Consider the following 26642-nt stretch of genomic DNA (forward strand, 5'->3'; position numbering starts at 1 on the left):
AAAATGAATTAAACTATGTATCAAGAAAGCTAGTTTTTCAAAGTCCCTGATGTGGTATAATCAAAAGGACTTGGCCTGTGAGGCAGGGCATCGGGTTTTAGTTCTGTCTTGGTCACTTACAGAACGCAGGACTTCGGTTAACGCTTAATTGTCTCTGAACCTGCTTCTTCATATTGCAGATGGGCATGTTGATTATGTGGGCCTCATGGGGTTATGATGAGCATCAAATGGAATTTTCTGAATGGAAATACTTTACAAACTGTAAAGCACATTACAGACGTGAGACAAGATGTTAATGTTACTTGTTACATAAAATCCACAAGCCATTTTCTTCCTCCTGCAGTCTCTAATGATTATATAATAATATGTCTTCACTCATCCTTTTTCTGCTTGTGTTTTGCGGTCATCCCTCAAAACACACCTCAGTCAAGATAAAGATCATCTCCATTACCCCTTGTGCCCCGCCTGTCATCCCCTCCAGGGATAGTCACTCTTCTGATTTCTGTCACTGCATATTAGTTTAGGCTCTTGCAATTTAAATGACTTAAGAATCAACAGTATTATGTTATTCCCGTGGTGTAATGAGGGCCCCTGGTGCCATCTCAAACTTGCTTGCTTTTTTTTTTTTTTTACTATATCATTTACTTAAATTAAAAAAAAAATTAACACCCTCTGGCATTTTGGAAGGTGTTTGTTTCATATGTACTTGAGCCGCAGGCTCTTGCCTCTCCCCAAGTGACTGTATTAACACATTGTGACACAGGGGGCCGCCTCTTCCTATACTGTATCGTCCATATTTACCCATCTCTCTCCCAACAGCCAAGCCCTGGTTCTTGTGTCGGTGGAGTCCCTGCTGCAGTAGTGGAAGCCACTGTCGGCTGAGCTGGCGAGTCAGGAGAGGGGTGGTGGCATTTAACCCGATGTGGCAAAAGGCGCCGAGTGGGCGTGAGGGTGGTCAAAGGATCCCGCCAACCCCATTGGGTGATTTAAGAGAGAACTACTTTGAATGAGCTGTAGAGCGGAGTGTATTCTGCAATGTACAGGTCACCTTAGGGTAATGTCTTTATTTTTTTTGTAATTTCTTTTCGGTGGGGGGGGGGTTGTTGTTTTTCTTAGTAGGGGAGGTAATTAGGTTTATTTACTTACTTATTTTTAATGGAGGTACTGGGGATTGAACCCAGGACCTTGTGCATGCTGAGCATGCGCTCTACCATTGAGCTATACCCACCGTTAGGGTAGTGTCTTTATTTATTTGAGGGCACTTGCCACCGAATCTGTCTCGTTTTGGGGAGGAGCTGAGGGAAGAGTCTGGCCTCCCGGAAGTTGTCAGCACTGCCCCCTCCCCCCAGTCAGCCCAGTCAGGAGGCCAGGACTTGCGCTCGTGTGAGCTGGTTCTGGATACCCACGTGGGGTTCTCCCAGGGCCTCTTCTGGGCAAAGACTTGGGCTGGTGATGGCATTTGCTCAAGAGGTAGTGACTTGGTCTTCCCCGAGACTTTTCTGGTGCTGCACAGAATACAGAGTGTTTAAAGTGAGGCCGAGCAGGTAGACTGCCTCACAACCCCTCTCCTCGGTTCCAAGAGGAAAGGACTGGCCAAGTCTCTCAGTGGCAGGGACGGTAACCAGCGGTTTGCTCTGCTTACGACTTTTTCAGAGCTGTTCTCCGAGCTCTTGCTGATAAGATGAGGCGGGGGACATGGTCCTGCCCCCATCACAGCCGGTTGTGTCAGAGAGGTCCCCTGACCTGAGATGGGCCCCTCAGACTCTCTCCTCCATGAGTTTGAAATCAGTGTCCAAGGCTGTCCGTCAGGCTCTGTTGGATGTTTGAATTGGAAGGTGCCCTCGTGGGAGGCTTTTGTCATCATGTAGAGAGACCCAGTCCTCACAAATGGAGAAGAATGTGGCAGATTTGCGGGAGAAGACCATCCCAGGGCCCTCGCTGTAGGGGAGGGAAAGGGCACCTCGCCGGGCACCTGTCCTGGAGTTGCCCTTAGGAAACTCCCCCGCTTTTGCTCAAGGTGGCCTGTATGGCTTTTCTCTGCAGCCACACAGTCCACAGTTGCAATACTTTCTGGTCGAACAACACAAGGCCAAATGAGTTGGAAGAGCAGTTTAGCAAAACTAAGAATAGCCACTGATTTCAGAGTTCAGAATATACCCGTGGTGCTGGCTGGACCACCCTGCCAGCCAGTCACTCACAGTGTGTGCCGGGACTTCAGATGGCTCTGGACTTTGAGTATGAACAAATGGTAAGGTCTGGTAGCTTCCCCTGTGCCCAGGAAAGAGTGTCCTTGGTCACATTAGCTTGTGTGGAATACAGGGGAGCTCTGCTGTTCTAGCCCCTTATGTGCCCCTTTCAGTCACTTTTAGCCAATACTGCCTGTCAGTGGGGAAGGATTTCTGCTTTTTGCTGGGAAGCCTGTTTTTTAAAATAAGTTGTTGATGGTGACTATCAGGAAAGGAGGGGACTTATATTAGTGGTCTCTGAGTTGGGGACGCCTGATGACCAACTTGTATTTTTCTGAACTTCCGATTTGCCAAAGACCACAGCAGTCACATTTGTTTCTAAGGACAGTGTGGAAGCAACGCAACAACCCTTAATGCTGGTGCCACGCCCGACTGTCGGTGCGTCTCCGGTTCTTCTTACTTGTCAGGTCCCCCCAACCCACTTTGCCCATGCCGTGCCCTCCCAGCATCCTCTGGGGCCAAAGTTGAGTGTCCATCAGTGTGCCCTAGATGAGACATTTGCTATCCAGGCACCCTCTATGATCACGTTTAGTTATCAGAAACAAGCGCTTGATGCCACAGGGTATGTATGGTTAAGAACACAGTCTCACCTGTGGTTGTGCTGGATACGGGGCTCCTTCAAGAGGCAGTGACTTGCTCTGCCAGAAAAATTTTCTGGTGCTGCACAGTCACAGAGTGTTGAGAATGAGGCTGACCAGGTAGACTGCCGGCAGTCCCTCTCCTCCGGTGGGAGGGGATCACAGGGGATGCAGTAAGGTGTTCACAAAGGCTTAGGACGCGAGGCATAGTGCTGTTCATAAGAGAGATCTGACAAATCCTATGCACGTTAAGAGGAAGATGAAATGGTGACTGTCTTGGAGTGTCAGGAAAGGCCTCTTGGTGGAGAGGGCATTGTAGTTGTGCTTTGAAGGGCCCGTGGGACCTGGCTGGGCAGCGATGGGGCCGGAGGGTCGAGCAGACACAAGCAGTGCGCTCCACACGGGAGGGAGCTTGGCCATGGCGGCTACTTCACCTCAGTGGTAAAAAGTGGAGCTGTAGCTGTCCCCATAGCCATGACCAAGTGCTAATTGCACAGCCCTTCTGAGGAGCTCAGTAATTGTTTTACAGAGAAGCGATTTCTGGCGCAGTATACTGTTACTAATAGGACCTTATTAGACTCTTTTTTTTTACCTCCAATATATGTCAGGTTTTTTGAAAGAATCTTTGTCTATATGTGAAAAGCATGCAGGTTGCCTCTATAGCTTTTGTAAATTTATCTTTAACCAGCTTCTTTGATTCTGAAAGTCAGCCAGGATTTCTGACTCCGGCGTGGCATGGCGGAGAGGGGACGTATTTGCCTGGGGAAGGGGCAGGGATTATAATGACAGAGCAAGACGTTCCTCCGGGTGCCATCTCCCCGCTTAAAGAACACAGCTCATTTTAGTTGCAACGTCATTTCACTGAGCAGGTATTTCTATTGCTCTTCATGTGACAAAATTATGTGGCCTACCAGTTCCTCTTGGAGGTCAAAGGAAACGTTGCTTGGAGTCTAGGAAAAACGGTTTGCCTGGTTCCTGCGTTGCTGAAGGTCCTATTGATTCATGTGTGAAAATCCAGGGAGATGATTGGCCGGAAAAGCACACGGCTTCCAGGGCAACAGTCAGGATCAGAATGACTTTTTTCTGGCAATTCTGCCTTTCCTGCTGGCTCCCCTTCCTTGGCACTTCTGTCTCATGGTGGCCTCTGGAGACCCTGTGGAAATGCCCAGAAAGCTGTTTACCTTCTGTTGTCACACGTCCTAAGGCAACCCACTCCATCTGAGGCAATGCGTACTATTAGAAGGTTCTTCCTTGGACTGAGACAAGAATCTGTTTTCCTGTAACTTTCCCCGTTAGTGGCTTAAATATAGACCTTTGAGGACTGGCCTAGGAACACAGGCATCGTATCTAACACTGTTTCTGAAAGAAAATGCATTCTGAGTTCCACACATGTTTCCTGCATGTTGAACACTAGAAACTGCCTTAAAAACTCATGGAAATTGGTTCAGAGGGCTGATTTTCTCATAACTCACTCTTAACAAGCACTGAGGTGGTATAAGAAAAACCAGGCTTCTCATCCCATCACTCAGCCACCTGGAGAGGAGGGCCAGGGACTGGATAATTTTGGGCCAAGGGGACCACGGCCCTGGAAGCTGGCCCGCTTGGCTCACACTGCCACAGGAGGCAGAGATCACGATGGCTGGGGAAACTGCCTTGGAGGCAGATGGAGATGAATTTAACCCTGGGCTGTACCACTTACTAGCTTTGTGACTTTGAGCACGTTGCCTGACCTTTCAAAAACCTCAGTTTTCAAAGCCTGTTTTTCATCTGCAAAAGAGATGAAGAAGAAATGTGACGAAGCATAAAGAGAGCCCAGTACTGCTCAATAAATGCCGTTTATCATAGGCACATACACACACAGTTAACTGTGTTGCCGGTCTGCGCCCGGAGTTCGTGAAGGACTGATCGATCGCATCCCCTTTCCGGGCTGCGGGGCAGGCAGGCAGGATGCCGCTGCCTTTAGCTGGTGACTCAGCCCAGCGCTTTGGGTCAGAGCTACTTTGAAAGTCCGATCATTCCACAGCTTCAGAGTGGGTTCTCCTCATATATATTTCAGCCACGGCTTCTTGTTTCTCTTCTCAAGACCAAACCCAGAGTACCTCTAAACTTTCCCTAGAACATGCTACAATTTCCTGTTTGTATGTCAAGCTTTACTCATTCTTGAGATTGGTCCTTGTGTTAGATTTGTGTCTGGGATTTGTGATATTTAACCTTTCTAATTCATCACAATATATACATTAGGATATTTATTCTCCATCCCTGGTTTTTAAAGTATTAAGCTGTAGCTTGGAGCAGAACATGTTTCCGTTTCTGTAGATTTTCCTGCTTGAAAGGGGAGAAATAATGGATAGCATTTTAAAATAAATAAATCGGTGACCATGCCTGCAGATTTTATTTTTTAGTTGTGGCATCCAGATTCTCAGGGTTGAGAATCCACCTGGCATTGGTGCCAGGATGGATGACACTGGCTTCTGAGCTTTCTTGTAGAAGAATTAGGAGTAGAGGGTTGGAGAGAAAGAACCTTCTCCAGGGCTGGTTACTTAAGAGGATGCGAGAGGAAGGCAGTGGTTGAGGACTGGGGCTTTGAGTACCTTCTCTGCCACTTAGTGGTGATTACCTCGAGCAAGTTTCGTAGGGTTATTAGGAGGATTGAACTAGATAAAGCATTAAAGCACTTAGCCCAGTGCCCAGCACATAGTAAGTGCTGCCCCCCTCCGGCCCCCTGCCGTAGTACATTTTTTAAAAGAGAAATCTTGCTGGTATAAGCACTGCTCATTCTTGACTCCTAACCATCAATTAGAGACCTCATGGAGTTACAGGATGTTAGAGCTTTGAATTATGTTTCCATTAGTGGTGATGGATTAGACGGAACTATTCCACACGTTCTCATTTAGTCCCCGTTGTGGTCAGAAGGAGATATTTATGAAGCAATATGCTGGATAAGAAGTGAATTGGCCAAAGACTAGGTCATCAGTGAAACCGGAGGTGTGAACTACATCGAGACAGTCTTAACCCCTCCGGCGTGCTCACTTCTTCCTTTTGCATGCTCCTGGAGCCTAGTAAGCACGGGGGGGGGGGGGGAGCCAGGGGAGGTCACATCAGAGAACTCTTGAGCAGTGCAGGTCAAGTAGAGCCTTGCCGGCCAGGGTGAGAACATTGGCTTTCACTCTGAGAGTGGGAATGTGTGGAAGACACTTGAGCAAAGGAGTCATGTTGTTGGACTTAGGTTTGAAAGGATCACCCTGCCTGGGTTAAAAGTAATGCTACTCACTGGGGTGTATTTCGGTTTGTTTTCTAAAACTGACATGTGGAATATGTTGAAAAACTGAGATCTGTAATGAGCAAAGATGGAGGCAGGGAGAGAAGGCAGAGATGGCTGCTTTGCCCAGGTGATGGTGGGCAAAGTGTCTTCACAGTGCTTTTCTGTAATAGCTGATTTTTTTTTTTGTCAAGAACTTGTGTTACCTAAAGTCACTCCCCCCTCCACAACACCCTGATAGTATTAGACTTCTGACTTTTCTCTGTGCGTCTTTTTGGGTGGCACTATCACACATGTGTGCAGTGTGGATATCTGAAGGTTGAGAGGAATGCTAATTCCATCCCTAATAGAAATGTTGTTTTTTCCCTCCCGTAAATCATCTCAGGAGAAAGTTATGACCACTGAAGGGAGAGCACCGCCTCACTGTTCATGTAAGAATCTCATTGAATATTGAGGGCATGTTTCTGCCACAGATTTTTTTTTTTACTAATTTAATAATTTTTTTCCACTCATTTAAACTCATTTTACTCATTTAATTTTTTCACTCATTTTACTCATTTTTTTACTCATTTTTTTTTTTTACTCATTAATAGATCCTCTCTCTCATTATGTCTTACCAGCCCCAGTTTCACCTGCAGAGAAGCGTAAGTTCCCCCAGACACCCTACCTCCTCACCCTGATCAACACACAGCCAGACAGAGCACAGGCCTTCAGGGATTTCTTCACCGTCTGAGTTCTAGCTCCTTGTTTACTTTACACATGTGTGTATAAGGTATATATAGGTATATATGGAGAACTAGGGTTTTGGTTTTCGTATTTTGAAGATGATAATCCTATGTAGGCATTAGGCAAAGAACATTTTCCCTTTTGAAAAGAATGGAACTCCTAGAGAGCTAAATCTGTTCAACAGCATAATCCCAAGCGAGACGTGTATGGCTCAGTCACAGACGGGCGTTCCGGGTCCCGTTTGTGGAGTCATTGTTAGGACTAGTTTATCCACACTCACTCCCGTCCAGTGATTCCCAAGGACACGGCCACTGTAAGGGAGCTGAATTTGGAGAAGAGAGCACCACTAAGGTCCGTTCTGCATTTACTGAGCTCCCCTGTGTGTTCATTACAGGCACAGTGACTGGCTTTCCAGTTAAATATTGAGATTCATAGCCAGACAAGCAGTGATTCTGCTTACATGGGTATCAGGACAGAACGTCTGAATGACATGTTGTCTGGGAAAATCAGGCACAGGATGTGGGTGAGGCTCTGGTGGAGACAAAGGAGGTTAAAGACCTTTTTTCCTCCCACAAGGCTCTTCAAATCTTGATACACACAGTTAACAATACAGGGCAGGAGAAATGTGTGGTCGGCACAAACTGTCTGTCAACACGCATCAGTAATAGACTTGGAGCTCTTGTTTATAAGCTGACCCAGACACAAACTTCTTTAAAAATATCTTTTCTTATTAGCGTGGAATTGGATTCATCTTTTCAGAGTGCGGATCCAGTCCTCCGTCACGTGAGGAATGGAAGGAAGGGAAGTGGTTTCTCCCCACAGCTCTGCCTTCAGTCATTTGGCCCCTGCTGAGGGTGCTAAGGCTTGGTGCTCCTGCCACTCACCCGCCTTTGTGTGTGTTAACTGGGCCGACGGATTTTAAATACGAGTGAGATCAACTTGGGGCTTCCACAGAGGAGGTGTGGCATACAGGGACTCCCCCAAACATTAAGCTTCTGTCACTTTAGCCACTGCAGCTGGTCCTGATTTCTAAGTACATAAATCTCCTCATAAGTGGCTTTGCTGGCCCCAATTCCTAACAGACATTCGTCTATATGCCATCTATTTATATATCTGGGTCATTGGTGAAACCAGAGGTGTGAACTACATCGAGACAGTCTTAGCCCCTCCGGTGTGCTCACTTTTCCCTTTTAGTGTAAATCAAAAACTAAGTCCTGTTTTAAACATTTTCAAGGAGAACTCAACAATACTTAGAAATAACAAGTAATGCCAACAGGCTCAGAAAAAGCTGCCGTCTTAAAATTTCTCCCTGATATAATGGAACATTTCTCAATGTGCTAATAAACATGGAGTGAATTTTTTTTTTAATTCTGGGGCCTTACTTTAGGGATTTGTTTAAGAGGGAGGAGACCTAAAGTCCAGAATCTTTTAGAATAATACACAGGAAATGTGAAACCAATTCAGGGCTGCCCATTCTTTCTCATTTCCTGATGGGATTCACAGAGTCCCTAATAACATGTTTGGAAATTTCCTGTGACCCTTTGTTGAATAATGGAATTAAGTATAAGGTGGAACTGCTTGGGCCGCATTCGAAGCGGTTTCATTATTCAAGTAGTAAAAGGCTATTTTGATAAAGTGGTCTTTATTATGACTTTAGCAGCTGCACAGCCCTGATTTTCTGCAATAGGCCTCTTTCAAACGTCTCTACTATTTTCAGACCCAGTTTTTGATTCAGAAAAGTGCTGTCGCCATATTGATCAGTTTCTACCACTTCCTGGGCCCCTAGGACATTAGAGATTATTCAGTCTCCGGCCAAGCCCAGCTGGACTCCCCCAGGCTGAGCATGGAATCCAGCCAGCACCGGCCCTTGGTAAAAGCCATTGACCAGTGTGGTCTGCATCCTAGCTAACAGTTGGGCTTGATCTTGGCCCCTCTGAGGACCTCTGGGCAATTCAAAGTAACACATACAACTTTAGCTGGGAAGGACTCCTGTAGACATCACCGGGGTCCGTCCTGTCATTTCGCAGATGAAGAACTAAAGCGCAGATATACGACTTGACTGGTCCGAGAGGGTGGATGCAAATATAAGCCATCTGGGAGAAGGAAGCATTGTTTGCTGGACTGAAAACATCCCTGCAGCCGTTTCCTATGAAGTGATCAGCTGCTTCACCACACAAGTGAAGGAGCGCCTGTGAGGGGTCCACAGCCAGAGCTGGAATTCCGGACTTCTCACGGTGCTGTTCAAAGCCCTTTTCATATTTCAAAAGCATCTATGATCCGATAGACAATCTGCACTTCTGACCCTAGCTGTATGGTCACTGATGAAATCCAAATAGAACCTCGAGTTTGTGCCCCATCACTCTAGGCTCATGACCTCGCTCCTGGAATTGAAATTCCATGAATTGGCTACAGGATGAAATAATATTTAAATACAAAATATAATCTCAGTGGGCTTTACTGGGTGTATATATAAAGACTGTCCTGTCTGCTCATGGGCACACCTGGGGTCAGTGAACTGTGCTGGGATTTTGTTTCCCATGAGTCTTTAGAGGAGAAAAATGTGTCTTTCTTCCGTGTTTCCTACTTCTTCTCTGGGCGGCTACCTTCACAGACGTGTCCACTCTGCTCTGCGTCTCCTCGCTGCTCCTCGTCTCCTAGCATTGTCCTCCCGCATCGGAGTGACTGTCTTCCTCAAGCCTTAGCCCTTGTCCTTCCCGCTGTTCCTGCTTCTGCTTCCTGAGACACGTTCCTCCCTCGCTGTCACCTCTGGCCTCAGTCCTCACCTGCAGCTCTGACTCGCTCCGGAACTCCAGTCCCACCTCCACAACTGCCTTCTGAACGTGCTGCCTCTGGGGTGTTTGGTCAGCCCCAGCCCAGAAGAAAACAGGGCCTGGACCAGATGGCCTCTGGGTTTCCTGTCGGTTCTCCAACTCCATTTTAACAAGTCAGCTTTTAAGAGCATCTCAATTCTCTTCCTCTTCTCAACTTCCCCACCTCTTTCTTACTGATACCGCTAGCCTCCCCACCATGCTGTGTAATATGTGTCCCCTTCCACGCACATACACACATACCCACACACATAGACAGAAGAGTGACAGGGCAAAAGGATCAAACTGGCTAACATACTTGCCTAGAAAGAAACAGTGCAAAGCATATGTCTTGTTGCTCTTAAGATGACAGTGTCATCTTCATAGAGAAAGTAAAGCTTGCTGTTGTGCCAGCGAACTTATGCATTTTTGGATGTCTGTGTAAAACTACAGCACGTGACCCCCTTTCTCTTCCCCAGCAACCACTTGTCACCTTGGAAAGCTGGCTTCAAGTCCCAAAATGAGCCGACTTTCCTGTTCCCGCTGGTGACAGTTTGTCAGTCACAGGGAGGACCGAATAAACTTTGGTACGTCTATAAGTATTTCAGAGGGAATACGGAGGTCAAGTTTGAAATTAAGATTTGTTGTATCAAAACGCTGTTACTGCAGGAAGCGCTGGAAGTCAGGATTTCCCACCTCCTGATCTTACTGAAGGGGGAACCGAGGCCCAGAAAGGTTAGGCGATCTTCCCAAAGTCACACAGCTTACTAGCGACAAAACTGCAACTGAAGGTTCTTAGTCTATTTTAAAGCATTAACTATTTACACAAATAATTCGTAATAAAATCTTAAGTTGTAAATATGACAGATTCACACTGTTACTTCTTCAAGTTTAAAGAGAAGACCATGAGATTCTGGAAGCTGCTGGTTTCTATGCCTTTCTGGTTGCTTTATCCGTCTTTATAAAATCAGGTCAGAGCACTGTGCACAGACATACCCTCCCTTGCCGTCCCCTCCAAATACACGCTCCCCGTACGGACGAGCTGAAAGCATAGCTTGTTGACTGCCTTTTCTCTTAAAATCGAACTTCTAAGGACCTGTGTTTTAATTATTGATGATGTGTATGGAGTTTCTGTGGCAGGCATTTTTTTCTGAGTTATAGAGCCATCTGGAATGGGGGAAGGATATTTCCCACTATCTCTGTGTAGTGGCTGAGAGTGAATTAACCTGTAGACATCTGGGATAATTGAATTGCGGCTTCCACCTAAAATGGCTATCTAACTGTGATTTCTGCCTCCAGTCTCTTCTGCGTGTTCCTTTCAGCTGGTTTTAGAGCCTGTGCTTTCTCTCTCAGATGGCTTCTTAGAGAAGGGGACATCTTCTCAATAGCTTGTGCTTCTATAATTCCATTTTCTGTTATCTTTTTTCCCTTAATTGCATAACACATGGCTCATGAGCCCCACTTTCTACATGAATGTCTGCACGTTATTCTAATGATGCCACAAGTTCCTATTTAGTGTATGACGCAGTTAAAGGGGAAAAAAAAAAAGAGTATGTGTACTGTACTCTATCAGACCCAAACCTGGCACAGCCTGTCATAGGCCCCAGAGGAGCTGCTGCAGTTTAATCTGAGGGGGTATGGTCTGTGTGCAGAAAAGGGAGTGGCTCAAGGAAATGTCTCTGGGCGTGTGAGAAAGATGGAAATGCTATACACCCCCCTTCTCTGAGGATCAGGACGCTGTAGGGACAGTAGGGCGACTTCCCAGCATTAGCGGCGCTGACCTGGCAGGAGCAGGGGACTCGTTTATCTCTGCCACCTGCTCCCCCAGCATCCACTTCAGGATGAATGTAAACCTCGGTCAGTCTCTTCCATAGCACCTCAGACACCCCTTGGTACAGTGGCAAACCTACCTGTAGTTTTCTTTTAGTGCAATTTTCAAGTAATGTGAGCTATCACACTAAAGCTTTTTTAGTTCTGATCTGCCTTTTCTGATGCAACCGTTATCATTTCTTCAGCCTCCTCACCAAGTCTAAATTAGTAGTAGCTGGAGGTAATGTGCCCCCCGCGCCCCCCCCCCCCACACACACTGTGAGCTGCGCTGTAAGCGTGCAGAAAATGTCGAGCCATCATGAGATGCTGAGAGCAAAGAGAGACTGAGCCTCAGCCTGGTTAGTGCTGGTGGGCACCGAGCCTGCCCTCCTGGCCTGTGGTTGATATGGGGGCAGTAAGGTGGTGGGGCCTTCACCGGGCCACCTCACATGGTTTATCTATATTCTCCGATCTGTCCCCTCCTCAGCCACGCTCTTGGCTGCTGGCTAATTGATTCTTCTGAGAAAGAAGCAAAACTTGCATGAGAAAGCCAAATCAGTGACACACTGATTGATTTCGGAATTTGAGGTCGCTGAAGAGCTCAGACACAAAATTATTTTGGTGAGCTCTGAACCCACTCACCGCACCCCAGAGCAGAAGGCAGATGTCAAGAGAACTCGTCTTTTGCTTTTCACTTTGTGGGTGCTGGTAAAGGCACGTGGATGGGTGAGTGTTTCTGTGCGTGTAAACAGGAACCAAGATAAAAAATGTGCCATTCTGAGGAGTGATGTTGATAATGGGGAGGCTATATGTGTGGAGGGGCAGGAAATGTTGGGAAATCTCTGTACCTCCTTTTCAATTTTGTTATAAACCTAACTGCTCTAAAAACATAAAATTCTTTCAAAAAAAGGGGGGGGGGAAACCAAGGAAAAAAGTCCTATAGACCACGACTTATGTCTTTGGCTCGCCTTTGTATGTTTCTTACCCTTAATAAGAAGCATTATTATAGTAGGAAAAATGTGAGTGAGCACTAGTTTATTGTGTTTTATGATCTTTAGCCCTTTGCTTAGAGCTTTTTCCTTCAACTGCCTGGCAGTTTCTTCCAAGACTCACCGCAAGTCCACCACCACTACCATCACCAAATACGGTTTGCAGTTTTACTCGCTTCAGGCTGCTCCACAGCCCAACCTTTTCCTCTTTGTCTATTTATTCATTTCCTCTTTCTCCTTAACATTGTTATTTCCCCAGATGACAACGCGTGCTCACACTGGCATTCCACCATTTCTAATAGTTGCTCAGAGATGTTCAGACGGTAGAGCAGGCGGATGGCTAACAGGAAACACCTTCCCCCTTAACTCCGCAGCCAGATGCTGATTTGTTCACTCGGCAGACAGGTACTGCACATTGACTGTATGCAAGGCCCCCAGCTCCTGCCCTCAAGGGGATCACAGTCCTGGATGCGCATGGGCGGGGGATAGGGTGCACGATGGTGGCACCCTGCGGAGCAAGTTCTGTTGAAGGAGGCTGGGGGGAGCGCATACAGTATACCCGGAGTATTTAGGGTATAGACGGGTAGGGATAGGAAGGGTAAGAATTCTGGGTAAGAGGACCATCATGAGCAAAGGTGGAGAAGCAGGAAAGTATGGGAAGCTCCCAAAGAGCAGCTCGGTTCTCCTGGAAGTCCATAGAGTCCACGAAGACTAGTGAGGGGGATGAGGCTGAAGGGGTGGGTTTGGTGTGTGCAGGAGAACCTGCACATGTGGGGTTCGGGCTTCCAAACACACAGCTGGTCCATCAGGAATGTTCAAGTACGAGAGAAGCAACGCTGGAGAAGGGCGTTCCTCTCTGAGTGGTTTTTATATTCCTAGAACACAGGTGCTGGAAGGGGCCTGTCTATCCCAGTTTCCACCTCATTTCAGAGGTGGAGTTCCTTAGAGGATGACTGACGTGGTCAAGGTCAAAATGTTGGATGGCTTTTCTCCCATGCAATATGGTGCCCACGGTGTTGTCCTGGTTTGCGCCCATTGGCAATCTTTAAGAGGCATCCTTGAGGTCTGTAAAAATTGTCTTTCTGCAAAAAAAAAAAAAAAAAAAAAAGTGTAATTTACATGATATGAAAATTTTAACAAGTTTATGGTATAGGCTCTGTGCTTTATGAGGAGAGGTTTCAAACTCAAACCAATAGCTCAATTTGGAGAAATGATTTTTTTGAAAGAAAAGGAATAAAAATGCTAATACTATTTGCTTTAATCCTGATTTGTGTCAACTTTGACATACTGCATGTAATATTTGTTAAGGTAGTAAGTGAACTTCATGAAATCATTGGCCACAGAAATATAATATCAGACTCTTATACTTGGTGAGCAGCATACACTTTCATTAAAGCAATCGCATTCCAAAAATGATTGGCAATACTGGTGTATAGAATGCCGCTACTCGGTGAATGTCCGGAGGGTTACTGGATCTTTGGAGGCAATCGCATGAAACCCCAGGTGTCTGGATGAGACTTATATTCACCCTAAACAATGACTAGTTTAACTGATTTTTGGGGTTTTGTTCACTACACTTACATTGTAATACTTACAGTTCTAGGCAGATAATGCCAGAGAGGGACATAGGGGAGAAAGATTCTCTTTGGTTTCATTTTAAGTGACCTCTCAGCATTTACCTGATGGAGAAGTTTTCTGAGTATTTGGCATTTGAAAGACTGTTTTATTAAATAGAGGTTCTAAGACCCAGAGAAATGAAATGAAATGAATATTAAGCATTTACTCTGTGCGTGGCACCGCGCTAAGCGTCAAGTAGTAAAAGATAGCTCAGGCGCTGTCCTTTCTACCTAACTTATGTTCGCCGCATTCTTACCCCAAACAAGTGGAGAGTTGAATCTTAAATTTTTATTCTAGTGGGTGAAAAGTATTTTGTTTCCATTTGGAAGAGTATGCCAGAAAAGGTGTTCAAGGGAGGTACTTTCTATAGCGACCACCAGGTGTCAGTAGAGGACTTGGAACTCTTGGCAACAAATGAGTTCTTGGTTTTTTAGTCACGAAGGCCATCCCCATTTTGACTTTTCAAAGACGGTAGACCTCCACCGAGCTACTTTCTCCCAAATATTAATGTCAAATGCTTTCTCCTCAAGATTGCATCTCATTCCTTCACCTTTGCCTTATAAAAGTAGCACAAGTTCCTCCATCGATTTAAAGCTTTTACTTCTGTTTTTCACGGTGATGGTTCTACAACGTACAGAGGCTGTCGGGGTGGGGGTAGAAAAGTTTCACCAAACTCTTGTTTCCACTGATCCCATCCCCCAGACAGGTGGAGCCCACTCTCAGCTGATGTGGGAGAAGTTGGAGGAGGGTCTGTTCTTTTTTCTGCGCAGAGGAACTATCTGATGGTGGAGCTTGATGGCTCCAAACTGCAGAAGGAAGTGTAAAAAGAGAAAGTCCTAGGCATCTTTGCTGGCCCGGCCAGATGTTTCCTCGTGTAGCATCTATTTGGTGGTGTTCACTTATAGACATGACGGACCAGTGTGTTGATTGACAGGGGAAACCTTGGAGAGGTGGGCGTTGATTTGTGTCATACAGGTGTTCTCCAGTTTCTCATCTTGCCTCCTCACTTGAATGGGCAGGCTGGACAGGGAGCGGAGGCATTTGGTATGGGACGTTGGGTGACAGGGTGGGACAAAACTGGGAAAGGGCTTCCTTGGACACCCTGGCTTCTCTCAAGCCTCTTAAGATGTCAGAAGTGGTGGCCATTGGAGGGGTGTCAGTTCAGGTGAGTTGCTGAGCTATTGGTAAACTGAAGGAGGGACAGACCGGGGAGATAAGAGACACAAAGTCAACCACTGGCTTCAGCAGCTGAAGCTGGTGGGTGTGTGGCCTGCAGGGGATGAAGTGTACGGCTTGGTGTGCGGCCCCAGGTCCATCCCCCGAACGAAGGGCCTGACCCATGCAGGGTTCTACGGTTTAGACATGCCATGGGGATTTCCTTCCGACAGATCAGCAGAATTAGACAAATCGTATTACAGTCTAATTCCAGGAACTGTTCAGATTCTTCTGTTGTTTTATAGTGAATAGAGTATTGTAAATATGGCAGCGCGTCAGTAGGGATTCAAAAGTATTTTGTTGAGTATTTTGCTTTTGTAGAGATGTTTGTGATTGCGGTCAAAGAAAACCACTGTGTTCTTTAAAACATCACATAGGATATCCTTAAAACATGCTATATACACACATGCCATTGAAGAGGGAGGCTGACGTCCTCACTGGTCGCACCCAGCTCAGTGTTGGGCAGCAGCTCTCAGACCAGACCTGAGAAAGTGCTCAGACCTGTATTAGAATGTACTTTTTTTTTAGGATGTACATTTTTATGCAGATTTTTTTTTTTTAGTTCTTGATTGTTGGCTTGACTTCCGATGAACATAGTACCTGCATATGGGATTGTGTAAGGAACAGATTTACTTGTCCAAAATCAAAGGGTCTTTATTCCATGATGGCTTTAGTTAATGGTCTCTGACATTTCCCACGACTTCAGGGAATCCCACAGCAAGTGCCGTCTTGCCCATGGAAACTCGAGTCTTCACACTCCGGCCACGTTGCTCTGTGTTGATCCTCACCTTTTCCAGCAGGAGTTTCATGCTCCCGTCTCCCTCCTCCCCCTTTTCAGATCACCGGGGTGATCCTGCTGGCCGTCGGAGTCTGGGGCAAGCTCACTCTGGGCACCTATATCTCCCTTATCGCCGAGAACTCCACAAATGCTCCCTATGTGCTCATCGGAACTGGCACCACTATCGTCGTCTTTGGCCTGTTCGGATGCTTTGCTACATGCCGTGGTAGCCCATGGATGCTGAAACTGGTGAGTGTGGCACAATATAATTCTGCTTTGCAACTCCGCTCTGTAAAAATAGAAATCACATGAAAGTGAAGTGGCCCTTCTTAAAGCCACAGACGAGACCTTAATATTCGCTGACTCTAATTTTAGTTCAGGCTCTTACCTAATCCACCCTTTAATCCCCTAGAGGGAGAAACAGCCCAAACACCGCCCATCGCAAAACTAGTCCTGGTCCCTTGAGGTAGATGATGACAAGGCAGTGGCCAGCGGTTCCAATAAGCCATTTGTATCCTCATGGCAAGATGCCCTGTTCCAGTTTTGAATTCTGTCTTAAAAAATCTCTTCAGGCAGGTGATGTGCAGCCTGGGTGGACAAGGCAGCGTCCCGACCATAAGCAGCCTTTCGTGTCCAAGTTGCCTTTGGAGAAAGGCGTTCTTCGTCCTTGACCTTGGCAGGGCTCAGACGCACGGGCACTGTCTTCTCTACACCCGCACACCCTGGTGCGAGGCGGTGGGAGCTGAGCTAAGCCAGGGCTTCCCCACCTAGCAGAGGGTTGATGCAGTGCCAGGTATCGGCTACCAGGACCAGTGCTAGGTAGCCTTTAATAGAACACACACAGCACCCATGCTTCCCAAAGGGTAGGGGCAGGCTTTGGAACTTGTTGGTAGACGAGTTGCCTGATTCTCCAGTCATTCATCCATGCTTTTTATTAAAAGAGTTAATATGGAAGTTTTTTTCTTGATAAAAGGTAGCAAGGGCCTCTCCTCAAAAGAAAATTTTGTTTAAGAGGATTTCGTTCGGATGTCTTGATCTGTGAAAGAGGGGAGTAGAGGTTCCATCAGTGCGGGCTTGCCTGGACTTTCTTGTTTAGCCCTAGATTGTTGTTACCCTTGATACCAGCCAGTGATGGATATGGGTGCGAGTCACTGCAAAGAACCACCTTCCAAGCGGGCACCCCTCAGTCTCTTTGTTGGCAACCCCACGGAGGCTGTGCGTGATTTGGCCACTTTCTGTCCTGCAGCCCATGCGGGAGGTGGATACCCTGGCCGCCCCTGATCCTTTCAGGTTGGTGGAGAAGCTGTAGTGAGGCCATAATGAGGCACTTCTGCTGCTGTCACCTCCACCAGCGCCCTGTGTCTACCTTCTAGTCCTTCTTACAAGCCTAGGGTCTGCTTCGGTCTAGTGCTGTGGTCCTCAGCTTTGATGCATGCCTAAGTCACGCGGGCAGCTTTTGAAGAGCACCTTTGCCAGGGCCCCATCTCCAGCCAATGGAACCAGAATCTGTGGTGGTGAGGCTCTGGCCTCACATTTTTCCAAAAGCTCTTTGGGGGGTTCTATTGCACAGCCAGTGCTGAGAACCCCTTCTTTAGTACAGTGAGTAACAAGGGGAGAATTAACTCCAGAGGCATAGAAAAGAAAGATTGCAAAAAATCCATCTGTCCAAACAAGAAGGGAAGGGACTTGGTCTGGAGACCTGCCTGACCCTGACGCTTGCTGGCTTAAGTCTCAGGGGCAAGGATGTAACCTCTTTGGGCCCTTGTCCCCATTTATGAAAGAACAGTATTGGACTAAATCACCAAGTTTTCTTCCAGCCCAAACACCATGACTGCGGCGGGCTGAAGAGGTCATGCAAGGCTGCAGCGGTGACCCCTGGCCTCTTGTGAAAGTGGCTTCACACCACGTGGCCATTTTCTCCTGACACTTGTGAGCTCGCCAGCAAGTGAGCCTTTTGGGGAGTAGAGAAGTTTTAGGGGTTTCATTTTGGGTTTGTTTTTGGTCTTTTAGAAACTATCATTTTGTTCCTTTCGCCTGCTCGATGTTATCCTGGGTGCAGACCGTGTTCTGTTTATTCCTCGCCACCTCCGTGAAGTGCACGTTGGATGCTCCTGTTAGGTGATAAAGACCTGGAGGTGAAATAACTTGTCCAGGTTCACACAGCTAACGTGCAGAGAGCCGGGATTGGAACCAAGATATGTTTCTTTCCAAAGCCAGCACTGCCTGTACTACAGTATTCTCATTTGGAGAAAACTCGAACCCTCCCACCTGGGTTTAGCACGAGCTCTTCCCAGTAGGCTCTTGGCCAAGGCCTTCTGAAGGCGCGGCAGTTCTCCCCTGGAAGCTCCTGGAAGCAGAGAACTTCCCAGAGACAGGAAACTGCTGATGTAGCTGAAGAGAGCAGAAGTCACTTGATTAACTGTCTGTCTAGAATTGTACGGCCCTCATTTAACCTCATTCATTGCAAAACAACTGGAAATAACTGTTTTCACTTTATGGAGGCCCAGAGAGGCGACCTCTTTCCTAAGAGATATTCCACAACAAGGCTAGGACCGAAAGCCAGTGTTATTTCTCCCACCTGCCTGTTGACGGTTTACCATCTCACAGGACTTTCTGGTGGCGTCTAGGCCTGGGGCAAGACTCCCTCCGGTAAAATGTGCTTCTCGTTGCATTTTGTACCAAGTTGAGAGAGAGAAGTCACGAACATGGAGCGTTCTGTTAGTAACTGTGTGCTTGATATTTTAGTGCCTGTGCTTTAAGTGTGTGTAGAAACTTTTATTAATATTTTGAATGAAACTGGCATTTCCTCTATTTAATATATGTGCCCCTAGCTAAGAAAAAATAATTTATGACCCTACGCACATATGTATGCTTTACAAGTAAGTAACGCAGCCATGTGCAGTGTACGCACATTCCAGGGCATCATCGAGGGCCATTCCGAACACTCAGGACTGTCGTTATTTCATTTTGAGCTGAGAAGAGGCAGATTGTAAGACATATGCCTTGTAGGAAAGGAATCAATTCTCTTTCCTTTTATCTGCTTTTCAAAGTCACAAAAATGGAAACCCTTAATGTCTCATAAGTACCGTGTAATCGCCCTGAACTGAGGCATGTGTGCGCACACACACAATCAGCTCGGAAAGCACAGGAAGCGTGAGCTGAGTAAGCACTTTTAGGTGCCTGCAAACATTGTTCAGCAGTACGGTAGCCTATTTGCTTTTCAAAAGGCCATTAACACTACACTGTGTGCAGAGTACGAGAGGTAAGGGGTCCCAGGGCACCACCGCGGGTGCCGCATTCAGGCCACTGTGAGGGAGACGGTGAGGCAGGCCTTTGCACCCCCCGGCTGTTCTGTTAGGATGGGAGGGACGGAGGGGGGGGGGGATACGGCTCCAAAGGAAGGGGGTTGGAAGCCATTTCCTAGGAGATGTGCTTAAGGAAACGGGAGGGTGGCCCCGAGGAAGAGAAGCAGCAGATTCACACGACGACTGTGTTGGCACCGAGGAAGGGCCGTGGCACGGAAGAGAGGTCGGGCTGGTCCTGGGGTCTCCCAGAAGCCGATCCCACACCAGCAAGTGGAAGTTATAAGTGGGCAGACTGTGGCCAAGGGGAAGGAGGCCCTTCTAGCTGTGGGAACAGTTTAAAAACTGAATGAGCTGCCAGGGGTGGGTGGGTGGAGGGAGGGGACTCGGCTTGCAGACGCCAGGTGACCCTTGTGAGGAAGAGGGTCCGAAGGACCCCCAGACGGGGCGGAGCTGTGTCCCATGACACAGAGTCCTTTCTAGCTTAGGGAGCCTAACGTTCAGAAGAGGGGATACTTGGTTGTAAAGAGCCCGCCCAGGTTTGTCCCCGTGGAGCCGGGCTGACAGGCACGGCGCCAGCACGCGTCTTCCTGCCGCCGTATCTGACTCTGTCCCCGTGCACTTGACTTTGCAGTATGCCATGTTCCTGTCCCTCGTGTTCCTGGCTGAGCTCGTTGCTGGCATTTCAGGGTTTGTGTTTCGTCATGAGGTGAGTATCAGCCAAGTGGAGAACTCAATTAAGGGTCTTTGGGAGATGGATTTTGGAAACCTCAGGGAATGTGTAAGGGGTGCGTAGAGGCTCGCTGACATCTCCAGTGGTGTCGCTAGTTTCCAGATGCCATGTACTGGGAGCGGAAATTCCAATACAATTCTAAACGCACGAATTTCGCCAAACCTGAAAACTTGCTTGTTAATCGTTATCTCTATTTCTTTACATAGCTGTGGCATAAAAGGGTTCTCCACCTTGTTTTAAAAGTGACCTTCCATATAGATGAAATACTTTTAAAACAGCTGCTTCTGCAAGGCACGAGTGTGTGTCCATATAACAGGGTTTCTCAGACGGCAAGGACAAGCCCAACTAGTCGTTCGCCAAAGGCAAAGTGCTCAATTTCCCCAAAGCAGCCTGTGCTCTCCTCCCCAGAGCCCTGCCGGGCGCCCCCTGCCGCCTGGGGTAAGATCCACACCCCAGTGGTCAGGAGCCCAGCTGCTTTGCTTGGTGGGGAGGGAAAAGGAGAGAAGACTTCACAATCTAAAACCCCTACAGCTGCGCTTTGTTTTCATCTGACATGTAACATTTTATAGATTTCTACAGCTGGGGGAAAATAGTTTTGAATCTTTTGTGCTCCTGCTAGTTTCAGGGACACCACTGCTGTCCTGTGTGGCCATCCTTCCATGTATGGTACCCCAGGCTGATCTATTTAGACAACATATAGATGCTAGCACGGAGCTGAGACATTCCTGGGCCGCCTGTAGCCGCTGCGGTATCACTTTTCAGATGTGCACATTGATGATAGGTCAGAAGGTGTATATGCTACAATAAAGTTCTGGTTTTAACTCCCCTTCCCCCTCCAAAATTCATTATTATTCCCTGTAAATAACAGTAAAGATCGAAGCAGCTACATGGGTGTTGGAATGGGAAGAATCAGGAGATGGAGGTGGGAAGGATGGTGAGGTTGAGTGTCTGTGCGGCCCTGGAAAGTCTGGCCTCACCTGTACTTGGGCTCTGCTTTTGTGCTTGGCCGGCTGAAGTTCCCAGTGAGCCTGCCTTCTGTGCTTCCTTCCCCCCTCTCCCCATCACCCTGCTTTTCCGCTTTACCAGACATGGCCCCTCACATGCCAAGGCTGACTTCTAGAACCCATTTGATGTGAGCTCTGCATCTGCAAGTAGACCCCCCAATTCTGATTCTCAGCTGAGGTGACACCTGATGAAGCCATGGCCTCGACAGCCCTAGAGGTGCCCTCAGTGCCTGTGTGAAGCCCAGGCCCAGCCCGGCTCGCTCCCACCTTCCCCCTGTGTGTGCTGCTGGGACTGGGCCCCATGTTTGGGTTATCCCCGGTTAACCAATTGAAAGCAAATAACTAGAAAACCCAGGCCTGAGGGTGAGCATTCTACCATGACGGCCCCTTCTGAAAATGACCAGCCACTCTGTGGGTCATTAGGCAGGGTTCCTCTGGATTGGGGGTAGGGGGAAAGAATTCTTTTAAGCTCCTGAGCTGATAAATCCCTTGGTTAATTTCCTGAGCTCTTTTGTCTCCAGAAACAGGGCATTTCCTCCCTGGCCTACATTTATTCAGAGACTTTCAGGAGAGGCTATTTTGGGGCGGAAGTTGGGATGAATCTGAGTCCATCTGGGCCACAGTGGACCAGAGCCACGTTCCTCCTTGTCTTCCCTAGATCAAGGACACCTTCCTGAGGACCTACACGGACGCCATGCAGAATTACAAGGGCAACGACGAGAGGAGCCGGGCGGTGGACCACGTGCAGCGCAGCGTAAGTCCCGGGGAAGGAGATGGGGCTGCCGGCTGCCCACGGGGTCTGGCCTTGGACTTGTGGGCTGCCCGTGACATTGGACCAGCAGCATTAGCTCTTGATCCCCATTCTCCACCTCTTGATCCAGATCCCTTACCAAGAGTAGACATCCAGTACTTATTCAGGGTCTAATGATCCAGGTAATTAATGTCAAAGAGGACAACTCCCTCTGGTTTGCTTTTCCTTGGTAAGGATGTGAGCATCCCAGGGAGAGCTAGTTTGCCCTTAAAATCCAAAACCTTGACAAGGAGGTAGGCAGTGAGTGTAGGACAACCCTACTTTGAGTTGGCTCCCTAAGGCCGGCATTCTGGAGATGGTGTCTTTAGGCTGGGTGGAGAGCCCAGCTGAGCTGCTTCCACGGGCTTGGGCAGGGCAGTGGGCGTGAAGAGCGGATCTAGGAGCGACTGAGGATGTTTCAGGTGTGTGAATGGCTGGGCTGCCTCGTGCTTCGCAGAGGGTATGAGGAAAGTCGATGTTTCCTGCCTGGAGGTACTCGAGCCCAGCGGCCCATCAGGATCAACTAGAGAGGTTTTGGGTTGAGGGCTGTCTTATATGGTTTTAGTTTTGGTTTTGGTTTTGGTTTTACTTCAGAAGCAGTATTCTGATTTTTATGAGGGTTTTTTTTGTAACTTATGTTGATAAAATTTCCAACTTACACAGAAAAATTGCAAGAGTCCAAGGAGCTGTACACCTTTTACCCAGATTTGCCAAATAATTATGTTTTGCCTCATTGGCTTTAACACCCTCTATGTCAGCAGTTGGCACATCTTTGCTGTAAAGGGTCAAACAGCAGCTCTTTTAGGCTGTGAAGGCCAGGCATTCTCTGTCCCAGCTACCCAGCTCTGCTGTTGTGGCACAAAAGCCACCCTAGGTGACACGGAACGCATAGGCATGGCTGTGTCCCTATGAAACTTGATTTACAAGATCAGCTAGCTTACCAGCCCCAGCTCTCTTACTCCGTATGCGCCTTTTGTTCCCCCCTAAACCATTTATGTACGAATTAGGATAGATTCCATAGTGAGCTTTTTAAAACCATTTTGCCTCGGTTCCCCATCGACAGCCCCGGTTTGGTTGAGCTGCACCTGCCTCTTTAACGGCATCCAATCACACAGGTGATTTTGCTGCGTAGCCGGGCCAAGCACACCTGCTTTGCTTTGCGGCGGTGGGAAGGGAACCAATGAGCGTTGTAATCTAGAACTCACTTCCTCCGCTGAGTTCAAGCGGGCTTTCCAGCGCGCAGAACTGTTAGTGGAGCTTCAGCTCATCTTGACGCACCAGGGCTGCGCCTGTTGGCTTAGGGGCTTGGTCCGTGCTTTCCTTTTAGAAGTCGCTGGGCGGTGAGTGGGCAGAGCACCATGCCTCCGCTCTGCCGCACTTGAGTCTTTTCCTTTCCTTGCTAACAGCTGAGCTGCTGTGGCGTGCAGAACTACACCAACTGGAGCACCAGCCCCTACTTCCTGGAACACGGCATCCCCCCAAGCTGCTGCATGAACGACACCGACTGTAACCCCCAGGATCTGCACAACCTGACCGTGGCCGCCACTAAAGTTAACCAGAAGGTACTTGCTTCCCCCCCCCCCCAGCCCTGATGGGATCAGTAGTGAATGTTTGGGGAGGGCTTTTTGGCCTCTGTGAAATTATGACGAATAGGTTAGAAATGGGAGCCTTGGAGAGAGTCAAGAATCTTCCTTTGTGGTTCTTGATTGCCGAGCAGAGGCGCTCAAGGCCGCGCACGCCTGGAAGAGAGAGCCGTGACTCAGCTCGGCCTCGCGTCCCTCTCCCTCAGCCAGACCCTACGAGGCATAGTTCGGAAGGTTTAGCAAGTGGTTCCTGTTAGCTCTGATGCTGATGTCAGGGAATGGTGCCGTTCTTCTTTCTGGACGTCCTTCTTCCGCTTAATATACCTTTGAAACATGAAATTGTTCCCAGCTGGGTGCCAGTCCTCAGCGGGAAGAGGGAGTTGAGTTGGCAGGCGGCATCTGCTCCTGCGAAGAGGGTGGTCTTTATCTTGGAGAGTTCAGTGCTGTAGGAAAAGAAAATCAACAACTTCAGCTCAACACACTGTGAACATCCTGACTCCCAGAGAAATTAGAGGGGAAAAAAAAAAACTGGCTTAAAAGAAATTGGAAAGTTAGTACATGGTAGACATGTGGGAAATGAAATTTAAGTAGTCAGAGAAAAGGAAAATCAATTCTGTAATCTGCTCTGCAGAGAACATGGTGAAGACATGGCCCAGCTGTGCACAAAGGCTATCTATGCTCTTAGACACGTAGAGAAATGCCAGGTAGAAAATATGTTTTGGTGAAACAAAAGGAACAGGGAAAAGCCTACTGTTGAGTTTACCCGTGGTTATGCAGCCATCAGATTAATTTTACTTTCTCACTAAGGTAAAGTTCTAGTTTTCTAAGGTCTTTAAAATCCTATAGGATCTCAGCCAACAACTGACTAATTCAGAGAAGATAACATCTTTTCAAGATTAGAATGTTAAGAGATAGTTTCTATATTTTACCCATTTAATTTTGGTGTCGGTGGCAGAACTGCTGCGAGGCACTGTCACCAGTCTAGGAGCTCGTTTTGTCACTTTGGGGCGTGTTAGTTGGCTATGGGCGTGGTAAGACAGGATGTTCAGTGCTGACAGCTTCTTAGCTAAGAGGCCATCTGTTCCGACTGGCATTTTCCTGTGAACTCAAAGTGCGAGGCCTCCTTCGCTTCTCATCAGTAAGGTGACTTCTGGTTTCTTCATGGGCCTCCCTGCTGAGCACCCATGCGTGTCATTCTGCCGCCACTTGATGAAGTGCTGAGCAGACGTAGCACTCGGTGGATGCTCTGATGTATAGAAGGCAAGGCGTGCTTTACAGCAGTGAGATATGGGCACAGCTCAGCCTCCGGAGGTCCTTTGTAGAAGCAGCAATCATGAACCTGGATACTTTTTTCTTTTTTTTTAATTTCACCCAGACTTCCTCTTCTTTTGTGAAATTTGAGGGCCTAGAAGTCAGGACCACAGACTCCAGTTTAAATTTTGGCTCAGCCACTTGCTGGTTGTGTGATCAAGTTACTTAACCTTTCTCAGCCTTGTGTTTCTCATCTGTAAAATAGAGGTAATAATCTTGCCCCTTAGGATAGATACGAGGATTGAATGAGATAAAATATCTAAAGCACAGGGCACAGCACAGAGTAGGGACAAGATGCATGTTAACTATGATGTTCAATGTTAGCTGTAGTGTAACTGTCTCCCACTGCCCCACACTCAGTCTTTTGTTAGAAATGATGCAGCAGGTCCTTGTAGGGAGGATCTTTTCTTTGTTTTCATTTCTATCATCCTTACAGTGATTTCCAGAAAGAAAGATAGGGTAGCATTTTTTCATCTCACTAGTAACCTACAAACTGGTCTCCCTCCCCACACACATACCCCCCACCACCGAATCCTACTTTATATCTTCCTGGGTACCTCATATACCTCAAAGAGGTACGTAACTTCTCTCTCACTTCCCTTAGACACTCCACCCTGGCTCCCTCAGTGGAGAAAAAGTGAATGAAAACAAATCTGTCTACTAAGTTTCATTAGGTATTCTCAGTTAATGCCCACCTGAACTTCTCAGACGAATCACTTCCCAGGCCTGAGTCTCAGACACACCTCTCATCTTTAAAAGGTAGGAGATGCGGATGGGGTGGACGTTGTAATAGCAGGTGCTCGTGAAGGTTAGCCTCCCCCAGGGGGCTTAACGACTGCCTCATTCTAGTTACGCGGGATCCTGTTACATAGAATAAGTAGATTCTAAATCTCTGTAGATCTCTTGGTGTCTTGAACACCATAGGGTTCACAGAAAGGGGACTCTTGGCTCTACCTGGCAGCCTGAGAACCTACCCTTGTACAGATAACTGGGAGAAAAGGAGGAAGGAGGCGGAGAACGGTTTAAGCAGGATATTTGCTGTTTGGGGGACCCTCTGATTTTGGTTTTGCTAAGCAGGATGCTGGAAATGCCTGCAGGTTCAGTTAACTCATAGCTGAGCCCGTACTCCCTAGGAATTCCTTGACCTTTTTTTTTTTTTTTTTTTTTTTTTTTTAAGATCAAGGGCAAGAGGAAGAGAGGGAGTTATTCTACTTGGCAGATCCTGAGCTACCTCTTCCCAGAACCTGTCTGGGACTAGCCGTCTGCTCCTGCTATCGCAAGTCTGCCACTTCCAGGTGTTTTCCATTGGAGGCTGTGTTGATTTAGACTTGCTGAGAGGGCGAGCAAATTACCTGTTCTGTTTCTGGGTGTTTCCTAGGACACTTAGCAGTTCTCTCTGTAGATTTATCTCACACCTGACAACCAGGCTTCATTTTAGGAAATTAAAAGAGATTGTTGTGGGCAGATAAGATTGTGTTTCAGGGAGAATTTCGGGTGGAATGCAAACATGGACTGGGTTGTAGGATCAAAGTAGTTCTGGTAGTCTGCGGAGCCAGGATGAGACCTGGAAAATGGGCTTGTGGGCCCCTGGAGTGAATAACAGAGAAAAGGCTAGAGATGGAGATGTTTATTTCAACCTTGGTCTTCGATCGTTGGAAACAACCACGAAGTGAATCAGTTCATCTTCTCATCTTAAGTAACTCTCTGACTGATGCAATTCATTAATTTGCTTTCTGTTTACAGTGAAAAATAGTGGGGGAACTGTTGTTATCCAGGAGTGTGCTTCTCAGACTTTAACGCACACATGAAGCTTCTCGAGCTATGTTAACGTTCATTAAAACTCATTAAAAATGAATAACCCCAGAATTTGAAGATTCTGATGCGGTGGGTCTGGA

General features: G+C 47.4%; 1 protein-coding gene across 1 annotated transcript in view; it reads left to right on the forward strand.

Moving 5' to 3' along the window:
- Positions 1–26642, forward strand: part of TSPAN7 (tetraspanin 7) — a 119680-nt gene that overhangs the window by 77312 nt on the left and 15726 nt on the right. The window contains exons 2-5 of the mRNA XM_032475836.1: positions 16085–16273; positions 19961–20035; positions 21722–21817; positions 23260–23415. Of these exons, the coding sequence (XP_032331727.1) occupies positions 16085–16273; positions 19961–20035; positions 21722–21817; positions 23260–23415 (516 nt within the window). The remainder of the gene's footprint in view (positions 1–16084; positions 16274–19960; positions 20036–21721; positions 21818–23259; positions 23416–26642) is intronic.

Source organism: Camelus ferus, chromosome X (genome assembly GCF_009834535.1).
Source record: "Camelus ferus isolate YT-003-E chromosome X, BCGSAC_Cfer_1.0, whole genome shotgun sequence".
NCBI classification, from domain to species: Eukaryota; Metazoa; Chordata; class Mammalia; order Artiodactyla; family Camelidae; genus Camelus; species Camelus ferus.